General features: G+C 41.6%; 1 protein-coding gene across 1 annotated transcript in view; it reads right to left on the bottom strand.

Moving 5' to 3' along the window:
- Positions 1–13,807, bottom strand: part of LOC311154095 (fatty acyl-CoA reductase 1-like) — a gene marked incomplete at its 5' end in the record, with an annotated part of 59,194 nt that overhangs the window by 22,948 nt on the left and 22,439 nt on the right. Inside the window, one exon of the mRNA XM_084206301.1 lies at positions 1,475–1,650. Within this exon, the coding sequence (XP_084062427.1) occupies positions 1,475–1,650 (176 nt within the window). The remainder of the gene's footprint in view (positions 1–1,474; positions 1,651–13,807) is intronic.

The following is a 13,807-nucleotide window of genomic DNA, read 5'->3' as shown; positions in this document are numbered from 1 at the left end:
TGCTGGCAGTTTGTTGTTTGCTTTATCATTCTTTATTTTTTTTCTATTTCTATTAAACCAGCATCTATTAATATTTCAATATAACACAATTTCTGAGATTTCTGCCCTCAAGAGTTCCATCTGGAGAGTTCCCTAAACGTACTGCATGTTGATGCCAATAATTCATTTAGTGTCTCCACTGCTGCTTCTCCAGTATCTTCACAGCAATGCTTTTGCCCCCCTCCTTATCTATTTGCTTTACATATTCTGTTGTAATCTTTGAGCTTCTGCACGTTGAAAAAATAATTTTATTTGCGCCATCATCAAGTCTCTGCTCAAAATTCATAACTAAGTAGCAACATTGTGCTTTCACATTTAACTTGCTAAAACTTTTATCCATCTGATATATTTTATTATTCAGTCAGGAATAATTTGAGTTGAAGAACTTCTCATATTTTGCCTTCTAATCATAATTTTCCTTGTTCTGTTAGAGAGATTTTGACAGATCACTTACAATCAGTCTTTAGTTTCTCCACTACCTCTTAAACTTTTAGCTTCTTTCTAGTTATCCTCCATATTAAAAATGTGGTTTCCCTTTGAAGTTTTCATGCCACTGAGACTTATTTTTAATGTGTGTTTATTTGTGCATTGATTTAACAACATTTGTGCCTACTTACATATTGGCTCAAGATCACATCAAGAGCTGCTTTCTTTCTGGTGTTTCTCTAATTAGTTGTTCTAAAAAGCAAATAATTATGGTGGACATAGTGGATATCTCTTTAGCCTATGACCAAATAAAGATTGATATTATGAACTGTGTTTTCTACTATGACAGCTTTAGTGTTTTTTCAGAAGACTATGAGGATCTGGCAATGCAGATCATCTACCTCAGTTTGTTGAAATGGATAATCTGCACAGAAGCATCTACACATCTAATCTTGTTTCAGTGGCGTATTTCTGCTGTTTTTTCTTAATGGAAAAGCCTCCCTTGACAGGCACTCCCAAGGGAACTCCAGAAACCGAGCACTTATTGTAAACGTTAATTACAGTGAGAGTTGGGTGATTTAAAAGTTGACGGGCTGTTTTCTCAAACCACAGCGCATTTCCCTCTCTAGCTACTCAGTGACAAAGAAAGGCCATTAACAACACCAGCTTTAGAGACAGACACAACACAGTTTCTCTGTCTGCAGCTCTGCCAAAACAGCTCCCTGACGACCTAAACCACACTTTTCCTCACCCCAGTTTTAGGTCATACTTAACTCCCTTACAGTATTACAACCCAATCCTGCACTTCTTCCTTTTGCTCCCGTGGGACTGTGCCAAGACACTCCCTTTTGACATGCACGCACGCATGCACGCACACACACACGCACGCACGCACGGGGAGCACGAACGTGGACGGGGGAATCAGCACTGCAGCTATGCAAGGGATGCTCTGGGCAGTGCCATGGTGCACTCTGATCCCGCTCAGCAAACACAGAAAAGCAGGACGTACTTGAGGGGTTCATCAAAGCGAACTGTGGCTGCACAGTGGAAGACAACATTGACCCGGGTCAGAAGCTCCTCCTCGTCTTCAGCACTGATGGCCAGCTTGGGCTGAGTGAGTTCAGCATTAATAGGCTTAATCTTCTCGTGGAAATTAGGGCAATCTTCTCGGACTCTGTCAAAGACCTTGAAGCACAAACAGAGAGAGATCAGGTACCGAATTAGGTTGCTGAGATCGCTTTGATTAACAGCCAGTCTGATCACATCAATCAATGCAACTGGCACAAAAGAGAATTCCTGTCTGGGGAATGACACAGGTGAGATGATAAAATAGTCCATTCACTTGTTTCCTCCTAAGGGAAACAGAACAAAAATATAGGTCGTAAAGCATTGCTCTGAAGAGATTAATGAATCTTCTCCGCCACCACTCATTTCCTCAGAGAGCCACCAAAATTCCTCTGCGTCCACATCTCCTGCACCTACTTGCTACTTGACCTTGAGGGCTGCCTGTAGGACCAAAACAGGAGCTAAAGAGCAAGAGGGCAGAGTATGGAGTGGGAAAGCCTGTGCAGCTTTACCCTGGCTAGACGGTTCTACAAAGGACTTGGAGAGAGGAGGGGAACAAAACAGTGTTGCTCCTCCTCCTCTTCCTTTGCTGCTCCTTGTCTACTGTCACTCTTTGTTCACATCAGAGGAGTCAGTGAGGACCTGGTTTTGGGATGGAAGGTTGGAGCATCCCAATAATCCTCACTGCTGAAGCTGCTGAGTGCCACCAGCAGTTCTGCATAACTGAACATGTGTGGAGCTGGTTGGCCTCTCAAGACATCTTCCAGCCCTTTTCTTCCTACAGGTATGATCCATAGCTCTCTCCAATTTCTGCAATTTGAGCCATTCCAACTGAATTAATAGAAACTATTAAGTACAACAGGATCCTCTGTAAGAATTTGTGTCTGGTGGACTGTTCGGGTACAATCTGGCCAGCTATGGACCCTAGCGCTCACAATCTTACATAGGACAAAAGGCAAAAGACAAAAGGTGCTGTTCTCCTCTCGGGAACAAAGTCCTGTTTTATTAATAGAAGACACCTTCTCCCGGTGCGGGGGGGACGACTTTAAGCTGAGGGGAAGGGGGCGGAGGAAGGGGGCTACAGGCAATGGGATACAAGTGCGGAGGGGTGATGGGAGGGGCAAACCAGGAAGAGACCATCAACACTGATACTTAGGGGGGGAAAGGGGAAGACCATGTAATGATAGGATACAAATAATGTGAACAGTACAAATAACCAAACACCCAGTGCAAATAACTAAATAATTATTTAGTGCAATACAACAATCCTTCCCTTTTTTTTCTTTTCTTTTTTTTTTTTTTTTGGAGGGGGTGTGGAGCAAAGTGACATCATGAAAGGTAGAAAGAATCAATAGAATAGAATGGCTGTGGGATCTGAAGAGGTATTATCTAGATTTCAAAGGATAATCACACCTCAAAGGTAACAAGTCTACTGTCAGGAACACCTAATACTGAGAGATTTTACTGAGGGATACAAAGGACGAATCACACCACCTTTGGACACCTTTAAGACCTGTCTAGATAAGCAGTGCCAGGAAAGACAGGGAACAGCTGGACATTGGAGAAGGAGGATGGACCAGCTGACTTTTCAGTAGCTCTATGTTTTTGGGCTGTTTCCCCTCTTCTGTAGCCTATACACCAGTAACACTGAGTTTGGAAATATCTTTACTACCATGGCCACTTGTTTTCTTAGAGTTTCTTCTGCCTTTGATGTGCTCAGTGCCTACTTACAAACAGAAATTGTGTGAAATAAATAAAACATAGTAAGAGACACATGAAAGACTAAATTTTTCCTAATAGCAGTACTTTTTTTGTTTGACTAAGGATTATCATCTTTCCGCTTATCTGACAAGCAAATCTAGATAAACTTGAGGTTCTTAGGGATAAAGAGGCTTTAAAGGAATCATTAGCCTTCTCCATTATGCACCACATCTTACACTTATTTTAAATTGCCACACAGCTGCATATCCTTCATAAACATGAAACTTCAGCCCAAATTAGGACAAGACAAAGCCATTTCACTGTTCTCAGCTGCACCTGAGTGCACACATCTTTCATCAGTGTGGCTAGGCCAGAAAATAGATCTCTAGAGAGAGTTATTAACAGGCAAAGGTGTTGGTGAGAGCTGGCTGGACTGTAGGAACTGAATTCCCAGGCACTAACAGCCCTAATGTCTGCAAAAAGCTTGTTTTCTAACAAGATGCTACACTGGCTCTCCAAACATGCATCATCTCCTGAGAGATGACAGCAAACTCTAATGGGACACAAAATGGGAAGGTTTCTCAGAGAACAAACATGAAACCAAAGCTATCTTGTGGGACTCTCAAAATATTCAGTTGCATTCATTCTGTTGCAAAGAGAGTGCAAAATGCCACAAAATGAGAGTTATTTTCTACTTGTTTAGCATAAATAATGCAAAGGCAGAGAAAGAATTAATCAGTCCTTTGTCCATTTCCATCACGGCATATAAAGTAAGAGTAATATTTCTGCAGTACCAGCCTTGGACAGCTAGATTCTTCCTACATCTCCTCCTGATATTCCCACTGCAGATAATATCCCTTCAGCTTCTGTGCCTGCTGCTACCATGTGCCACTCAGCTGCTGCAGCTTTTCATCCCCTTCAATGATTCACTGCATTCCTCTGAAGGATGAAGGCAATTTCCAAATGCAAGCACACAAGTCAGCACACTGCTTTGGAAACCTTCTGCACCACGGGAACATTCAGTATATTGTCACCATTAAATCAGATAATGGGAGCAGCTGTTTAATCAAAGTCTGCTGCTTCTTTTATGGAAGCTGAAGGGTTCAGACTTGTCAATGCTTTACAGGGAAATGATGCAAGATTTAAAGGCAAAATAAATGCAGCTTATTTTATACTGCTTCCTGCAATTCAAAGAGTACTTAATAGAAAGATTATGGTTAGTCTGAAGGTAAATTGTAATTGCATCTCTGAATTCTGACGAACTCACCAGGAGCATAAATAATAAATCCCCAGTAACTGTGTGAGGCCTAAGGATTGTTCTATCTTTTCTTTTTAGAAGCCATCTACCAATATAAAACACAGTTAGTGGACTGGCGTGATGGCGTGATGTACTGTTGAAATTACATGTAAAGACTGGCCAGGTCAGCAGCACTTCTGAAGGGATACAGGAATTGCTACAAAATCAGTGAAGAGAAAGGACAGGCCTTTGACTTTAAGTTGTCCAACATTTATGAAACAAAGGGAAATCACTAATAACATTACTCTGATTTCAGTGTCTTTTTGAGCATACTCATGCCGCTATTCCCATTTTTAACCTCAAAACAGCTGCCCCTCAACAGAGGGGAGAATTTCTTATTTCTCATTTTATAATCAGGCAATTCCCATTTATAATACTAATCAAATCTCTGTGTTTTCACTATACATTGTCAAAAATGGGAAAACAGGACATCTGGAATTTCTCCCAACAATCTAGCTGAGTGTGTCTGATGGAAACACTTTCCCTATTCCTACCCTCCTAAGCTCTGACCTCCCTTTCTAAAGGACATCTGCAGCTCTTGGTGTTCCCTGCTCTTAACTTAAAGAATGTAATAATTCAGAGAGATTTCTGCCTACCAATCCTTCAATCAAAATTTTTTCTATGCCACAAAGATACAAAAACCTCAAAAAAAGGGCAAATTGCACATCTATGGAACAGCACAGCTGAAACATAAAGGCACCACTGTGCAAAATGCCAAAGGCTTTGCATCTTCCTCAGGAGGCATTTTCAGTGAAGCAAATACAAAGTAATGGAAAGTAGAGTGCCTAAGCCATGGTCCACTTTAAAAAAAGAGCTTGCACGAGTTTAGTCTTGTCAAAGCCTTCTCAAAGGCCTGGGTAGTCCTTCCCTTTTGGACAGTATTCCTGGATCTCCCTCTATCCCACTGCACTGGTGGGCAGTGGCGATCGGTGACTGACCCAGAAAGTGTCAACTTTTCAAGTGTGGCCAAGATAGGCAACCTTCTTTCCTTGGGTGCGTTTAATAGGTGCCAGGAACTCAGGCTTCTCTAGGAGGATTGGTAATTTACATTACAACAGGAACATTTCAAGGCATTACTGTATGACAAACTTTAAAGTGGAAAGAATCCAGAGAACTTTCACAAAATGTAACTCATAAATGGCGAACCAATGAGAACATTAAAGTTGATAGAGCTCAATTTAAAAAAAAGGCAAAAAAGCCCGCACCAAAAGCTTCCACCTCTCATATAAAAAAATGGAAGGGATTGCTTACCATGATTCAGGAGAATATAGGCAAGAATTGTTCCTTGTGAAGGAAATATATAATTTATCCTAATAGAGACACAGGTGAAGGGATAAAATATCAGGGCAAAAATTTCTTCAAAGAAAAAGGTGTTCGCTGGCTGTGTAGAGCCATTTTAAACCCAGGGTATTTGAAATCCCTCTTCTGAAAAGAGCATTGGTGTACAAATACTGGGGAGCAGCCTATATATAAATACACAAAATAATACCCCCCAGGGTGTGCATCCATACCTTCAATCAGCATCATAAATATACAAGTGATCATCACAAATTTAAACTACTGAAGACACCAAAGTCATGCAAACAACTCTTAAAAAAACCACCTGATTTCTGCAGTTTAGTCCTGCTAAAAGGGTTTATCAGACTTGTGTTTGCCATTGATAAAATCCGCCAATACATTAAAGGAAGGAAGGCACACAACTATTTTAGAATTGCCATTGTAGCAAATTTGAGATGTAACGGGGCAGCTTCAAAGTAATTAGTAAGCAATTAATCTTTAGCCTGGTAGATTTCTAGCAATAAACACCAGGATTATTCAGTCAAGCAATGTGTGAAAATGCAGATCAGGGAGCTTTAACTGGGACAGAGCCTTCTCTTCCCCCCTTTTTGCACTCTCTGCCTCATTTCCTCTTCAGAAAATTGCTTTTAAGTACAGTTCTTCTCAAGGCAAATAAAGCATAACTCATCTCATCAGTGGGAAAGCAGGCAGCAGAGCGTTCCTCATTACAGAAAAACTAACGGCTTATGCTTCAATCCAGAGCTATTACTTTCCCCTGAGTAGAGTTAATGTAGTGGAAAACAGAACCCACCACCAACACCTAGTAAACAAACAGCTGATTACTTAAAGATGAAGACTAGAGAAACAAAGAGAGGGACAGAAAGTTTCAATAAAGGTCAGATAAGACTAATATGTATCTCCCAGCTATTTGGGATGTGGTTTTGAATAGCCAGCTTCCTTGAAAATTGGCTGCTGACCAAACCTGCTGTTTCCTAGCAAGAATACTTCAATTACACAGCAGTGAATCTGGAACACTTTCCAAGTGGGCAGGAGCATGAGGGATTTGAGAGACATGGAAAAGTTTTCCATGGTCTCCAGTACCACATGGGTGGATGAATTATGTATAGAACAAGGAGTTTTCTGATGTTTATCACAGAGGTTCCTGGTCCCCCTGGGTGGTATTTGGAGATCAGCATTGGTGTTTGACAGGGAAGAATGTAAGTGCAGGGAAGGAGAATAGCAACACTTGGAGATTTTCCGACAGGAACCACTGAAAATGTTTCTTCCCACATATTTCCTAGGACTAGTTTCCTTCTCACCCTTCTCCATAACTATGCCCCAATGAGGCCATGGGTCAACAGGAGTCAATTGCCAAAGCATTTCTGTAGCAGCCACAGGGCCTGCAAGGCCTCCCTGGCAGTCAGTTGCCTAAGATAAGAAATGTCTAGTCATGATGACTGGACCAAGAGACCGCTCTTCCGCCTTGGACCCTGGTTATCTCTCTGTAAGACCATAGGTCATATTTACCTTGACCCTTACTACTGGACTGTTTCCCAAAACCCATATACGCTACATAAACCCCTGCCTCTGCCCAGTTCAGCAGAAGAGCTGTCACTGTCACCCTTCGCAGAGGCTGCCAATAAAGACACATCTGTGGAACTTCACACAGCTCACAGCTTTTCTCCTCTCTCATCCCTGCGTCCGCCAAGGCACTTAGCAAGCAAAGAGCTGAAATCACTAAAGAGCTGAATCCACCAAAGAGCTGATCTCACTTAAACAGCTGAGCTGCTAAGTTTGCCTGTGGCTGGGAGCATGCCTGAGACACCTGGACAGGTTGTACTTAGCGGTACTTCACCACCTGGGACACTTACAGCAGCCAGGGTCAGACAGACCCCGAGAACCCAGACCATTATACATACCAGCAGTCCCAACTGGAATCAGATCCCTGTGCCCTTGCTCAGTTCCTGCCTTGCAGAATTTATTACCACTGGTTTTGAGAATCACTGTATGGACTTGGAAATATCAGTAAGTATAAAGTTATTCAGACACAGGATCTTCATCTGCTTTTCCATACCCACTGCCTTTAATCACAGATCTTCAAAGTTTCACTGCCAGATTTTCTTGGACACCTGGGAACTTCAGGAGTGTTTGTTGAATTCCTGAGGATAACCAGACAGGACTAAGGACTGTGTCAAACACAGACTCCTACTTTTTGGAGATGTTGTTAGAAATTACCAAAAAAGACTTGGAAAGATATTTAAAGAAATTACCAAAATCTACTTTCTAATTTGAGAGCATAATGGCTGTCACACAGAAACAGAGTGCTGAGATGCAATTCCAAATTTTGCTTCAAGGACAAAACATCTGGGCCATTCAGCTCCTAGGCAAGTGTTGAGATGTAGTCTTCTCAACTTGGGTCCCTCTTAAGAGCTTCTCCACAGGAATGGCAGCATAGGGCGGGTGTCCTGCACTTCCTCACTCTGTCCTCAGGAGCCAAAAAGCACAGAACATCATCATTAAGAGAATCACGGGTAATGTGGGCACTAAAGTGCACCTTAATTAAAAGGGTAAAGGGAATTAAAAATCCTTTAATGTCACACACAGCAGAAGCTGAACAAATCAAGAAAGATGCATCAAATATTTAAAGCTACTCAAATAAAAGAGAAATTCTTCAAATATTGCAGTGAGAGGGCACTCAAGTGTAGAGAACTGAATATCTAGGAAATGAGTACAGCAGAATAATAATTCACTCCTCTAGAATAAACTGTGCTAGAAGATTACCAGATAAAAGAACAAGTCACTCTCGCAAGTGAGGAGTTAGCCTGGAACCAGAGTTTTTCCCAACAGATATCCTACCTGTGGCCACGATGTCTTGGAAGGTAAGAAAGCTTTCTGGCATGAGTGCGAGCCATTTCCTGCCAGCTGGTCTCAGTGACTGAAATTCATGCTAAGAATATTGAATTTATGGATGTGTCAAACAGTACAATCAATTAAAGATGGAAGTTTTGCAAGAGGTTCCTAGAATGCATTGATGAGAACTTCCTTCTCTAGGTGATAGAGGAGCCAATGAGGAAAGGTGCTGTGTTGCACCTTGTTCTCAGCAACCTGCTGTTCTCATCAACAGGTTCAGATGGGACTTTCTTGGAAATTCCTCCCTGTGAGGGTGGTGACGTTTTGGCACAGGTTGGACGGAGCTTGGAGCAAGCTGGTATAGTGGAAGGTCCATGGAAGGGAGTGAAACTAGATGATTTTTACGGTCCCTTCCAACCTAAACCATTCAATGATTTTGTGATTTACCTAGGACAATTTCTCATTTCAGCATTTTTCTTTTGTGCTCACATCTGACAAGTATTTTGTCAGATATGTCATCCCACATATATTTTTGTTATCTTCATCATGACAACGTAATTTTTTGAGGGGTGCTTAAAAGTAAAGCCCTAGTTGGGGTATGCCAGCCTTTTAAAAACCTGCCTTTTTTCCTTCCTATCCCTTAAGTAGAACCATATTCCCACAGTCAAGCTACAGGCAGCACACCCAGTGAGAAAACAAATGGGAAAATCCCTAAGAGATTATCAGAAGCTAATGCAATTTAGAAAACTGATAGGGAGAGCAGGGACACTACTAGAAGTGAGGGGCTTGTGAACAAGAGACCAACCCAGTGAAGAAGAAAACAGTTGATATTCTAAGAAAATATCTAAGAAAGGATGTCTTAATCATTGTAAACCGATTTTCTGGAGTGTCACTATTCCAAGCAAGCAAGGAAGTAAGGCAGTTACAAGTAATCCTTGATTTTCATCCAAGGAGCCTTCAGCTTAGGGAAATTAAAACTTCTTTAAGAAGATAGAACCATCTGTCCAAATAGAGTCTGCTACTTACAGCACAGTCTAGCTCTGCAAGTACCCCTGCTACTGGAGACAAACTGCAACCAATGCCTCTAATTATGGCCAGTTCTCAGAAGAATCCATAGAAACCTTTTGGATATGGCTGCAAAAGCCCCCTAGAATCACAGCTCAAACCTTTTCTCTGAATCCAACCTCTTTGCACATTATTCAAAATATGGACTTTTTTAAAGAATGCTTGGCTCAATTAGTTCTGCCCATAATGAACATTGTTAAAATTCACCAATTCCTGGCCATGGTAAAAACAAAACAAAACAAAGCTATTAAAAAAACCAATTCCACTGAATTTTGTCAAATTATCTGGATGTAAGGAAAAGGCAGAGTTGTCCCAGAAAGTCTGTAGCAGCTCCTTGGCATGCAGACTCACTTTTCCAGTTGCTTGGCTCTCATCAAGCAGGAGGTGTTGTCTTGTTCCACAACAAAGATACCTGTTGTCAGGAGGGCCATTTCCCCTCAGTCTACAATAGTAACACGTCTACCAGGAGCAGATGTCACTCACTTCCCTGTACAAAGATCAGCGTGTTGCCACAGATGGCTCAGCTACACCCTCTGAAATGTTTCTCCCTCTCCTGCCATTGCAGTTGCACTCCCCTAGAATGTTCTGACAGGCCTGATGGTAAAAGATAAGTCAGATGATATTTCACACACCTGCCAAGACTGCTCCTCTCTAAGACAGGAGGATGAGTTTTATCTGCAGTCAGGTAGGACTTTTATCTGTGGTTTTTTGGGTTTTTTGTGTTTTTTTTTTCCTGGCTTGGTTTTTTGGTTTTTTTTTTTAAACAAGAGAGAAATCCAATTATTTTAGTATGGAAAGAAACACACACACATTTCAAACAGGATCAAGAAAGCCATATCAAGTGTCTTTCAGCCAGGCCCAGGTTTTAGCTTGCTTTGGCACCTCAGAGACTACTGAAGGGTAATCAACAAGCCTAACTTGTCACCTCTGGCACTCTACTAATTCTTCCAGCTAAAGCCAGAATATTAAAGCTTTCTGAGCACAGGATTTGTGGCTCAACATATCTTTCACACTTACATGTATTTTTCAATGCTTCTATCAAGAGAAAAGTTACTTTTCTCTGTAAGTATATTTTCAACTCATACTGCTTCCAAGGGAGACCAAAGAGGATAATCCATGTAAACTGAACTGGAATTCATGCTCTCTGCCTTTAGCTTCCAGCTCTAGGTTGCACCAACTGATTTTATGTTACCCAGTCCATACAAGGCAGAAAAGTGAATCCTTGGGCTAATTATGCTTCAGGTGTAACAAATCACTTGACCATGCGTCACCAGAAAGAGCAATGTTTCCAATGAGGCTAAACTGTGCAGGGCCAGAAGTTTGACTTGATGATCCTTGTGGGCCCTTTCCAACTCAGGGAATTCTATGATTCTGTGAACAACAAAAAGCTGCTTGTACACAAAAGCCTCCCCATCTGTCTGAGCAGAGATTACCAGTAATGAGCCTGTGTCCTTGGCTGTGGTCCCATAAGATTATAAATTCTTTTAATGCTTTAATCTAGCAGTGAAAAATATGTGACAGAAGGAGTGGAGGAGAAACAAACAGAACATACCCCAACGATCCTCAGGTACTGAAATGCACCTCTCAGCCCACACAAATAAGAAATACACAATGTTTGCAAATACTACTTTCATGAGGCTATACTATATATCCTAACTATGTATTTAACTGAGGCAAGTACAGGTCATTTTTCTACCTGTCTTGCTACAGTCAGTAGGGGCAGCCTATTGGTTTTCCAGATTCCTGGGGGGAAAAAAAACCAACCCAAGACTTAAAGATCTGCCACAAACTATGTGGTTGTAAAGTTAGGATCTCTAGGGAATATAGTACAGCTACCACAGTGTGATAAGGTGTATACAGAAGGTCCTGATGGAGCACCAAGAAATGCTTCCCCTAAGAATGAGAAAAGCGTTTAAAACAGCTCAAGGACAACAAGCTGCAGGAGTACAAAACCAGTGTGACAAAAGAGCTACTCTGGTGCTGTGTTATGCAGGCTATGCACAAGAGGAGAAATGGCTTGTGTATAATTAGAACTGGGTAGAAGAGTCAAGAATAAAACAAAATTGTCTTAGTGAGTGCATATGGTAAACAATATGATGCCAGCATGAACTGGATGCTGGCAGGGCTAGTTTTGTGGAGCAAAGTCTTCAAAGTCACCTGTACCCAGGCAACCATGTAAGTAAAGCTATACAAATCAAGACTGCCTGAGGAACAGCACTGAAAAAATCCACCAAACTTGAGTATGAATACAGCAGTAATAGGACTAACTAGGAGAAAAAGTAACTGGGGACACACTGTCTGAGAGGAGTTTGGATAAAGTGAAGTGCAAGTGTGGTCCAAAAACCAAGCATCCAAAAATAGAAAATGTGAGAAAATGTGGAAGATATAAAATCAGGTACAAAATAAAAGAGGACAGAGCTCTTTTTTTTTTTTTTTTTCTGGAACATGGACACCTACAAATGGTGATGAATCCAAGTCCACAGTGATGTTGAAAAGACCCCTACTGGCTAACCTGGTGGAGTTGCCATCATGTCTTCATCTGAAAAGAGCTGGTGTGAGACAGTGGAGAAAGGAACGGTAGACTTGAAGTGGTTAGGGAGATAGAGTTATAACTCAGCAGAAGTTGGATGTAATTCATAATAATTGTAATGATAATTAGTAGCTTTATAGTTGTGTGTGCTTCTAGCTTAGTTATCATTTAATTGCTGTATTGGTCTCTTCGCGGTGTATTGCTTAATTTAACATCAACATAATCTCTTAATTCAGGTTATGTCTCAAGCCTGCACCCTGAAGGACAGCGCCAAGCTCATAAGGTAACCTATGGCTACCTACTTTGGCTCACTAGGCTGAAAATCAGCTCTATCCTTCAATCAACAGGGACAGCCTTCAACCCACCTCCAGATGGATGCTCAGCCTCACACCCAGCCAGTCTCAGTCTTCATCCTCCCACCAAATTACACCTGTAATTCCAAAGCACTTGTAACAGAATTAAAAAACACAAATCTCGGTGTTTTCAGATTTTTTGTGCTCAGCTCATGACATTTTTGCTTCTCACACTTGTACGGGAAAATGACAAGCCCACTGGTATGTTTTGATTGAAGAGAGATTCTGGAATTCTTTTGTGGTGTCATCCCTGAGGGAACCAAGACAGCACGAACACACCTTCACCACTGAAATCATAATTATGATCTCATACACCACTGGCCCTCCACCTTCCTCTGTGCTTTTCTTTTGCAGAACTCATTTTTGGTGTTGCCATAGCACTGAATCTCCACCTCTCTGGGACCCTTTGTACCCCCCACAAGTCAGGATCTCCTGAGCAGCTGTATGGGATGCCCAAGCAAGAAAGGAGAAATACTGCTGTGCTGCAGCTGCAGAAAATGACCTCTGAAGTGGCATGCACCCCAGTGGTGAATGTGTGTTTTGTATTCTCCAGCAGTATCTGAGTTAATGGCCAAGTGTCTCACAAACTCAGTGCTCTGACTGCACATATAGGCTGATTTCAGACTCATTTTCACAGCAAATTGGTTTTGAGTCACCAGGTCAGCAGAACTATGACAAAAGGACATGGAAAATCCTATTCCATGCCATTTTCCTTATGTAGAACATTTTATGGCAACTCACCCCTTTCAAATGAAAGGCATTCAGTTTTGGCATCTTCTCTCTGGGGATAATAGCACAGCTATTATCTCCCCATCATTTGCCCAATTCATCACTCAGAGCATTTAAATTCTGTCTAATTCAGAGAGAGTAAAAATGTACTAAACCAAGAATATCTTCTTCCCTTTTACACTGGAAGAGATGACTCTCCAAAACACTGTTTCCTTCCCTCCCACATGCCTAAAAGCATCTCTTGAAAAGGCTCAATTTATATAATAATATCTGATCATCACTCTCTCAACCAAGAAAAATAACAACTAATATACAACACTGACAATGCTGGAGCCATCTGTCTCCCATAGGGTATGAAGATCAGTGATGTGCCACCAAAAAAACAGCAGCTCAGGAGATCATCTCCAAGAACAAAGACCGATTCCAGAAGGACGCCAATCTATGTTCAGCATTGCAGCCATGGAAATCTGTATT

Source organism: Fringilla coelebs (genome assembly GCF_963513975.1).
Source record: "Fringilla coelebs genome assembly, chromosome: 5".
Classification (NCBI taxonomy): domain Eukaryota; kingdom Metazoa; phylum Chordata; class Aves; order Passeriformes; family Fringillidae; genus Fringilla; species Fringilla coelebs.
The sequence above is the reverse complement of the archived record's forward strand: the minus strand, read 5'-3'. Positions and strand labels throughout refer to the sequence as shown.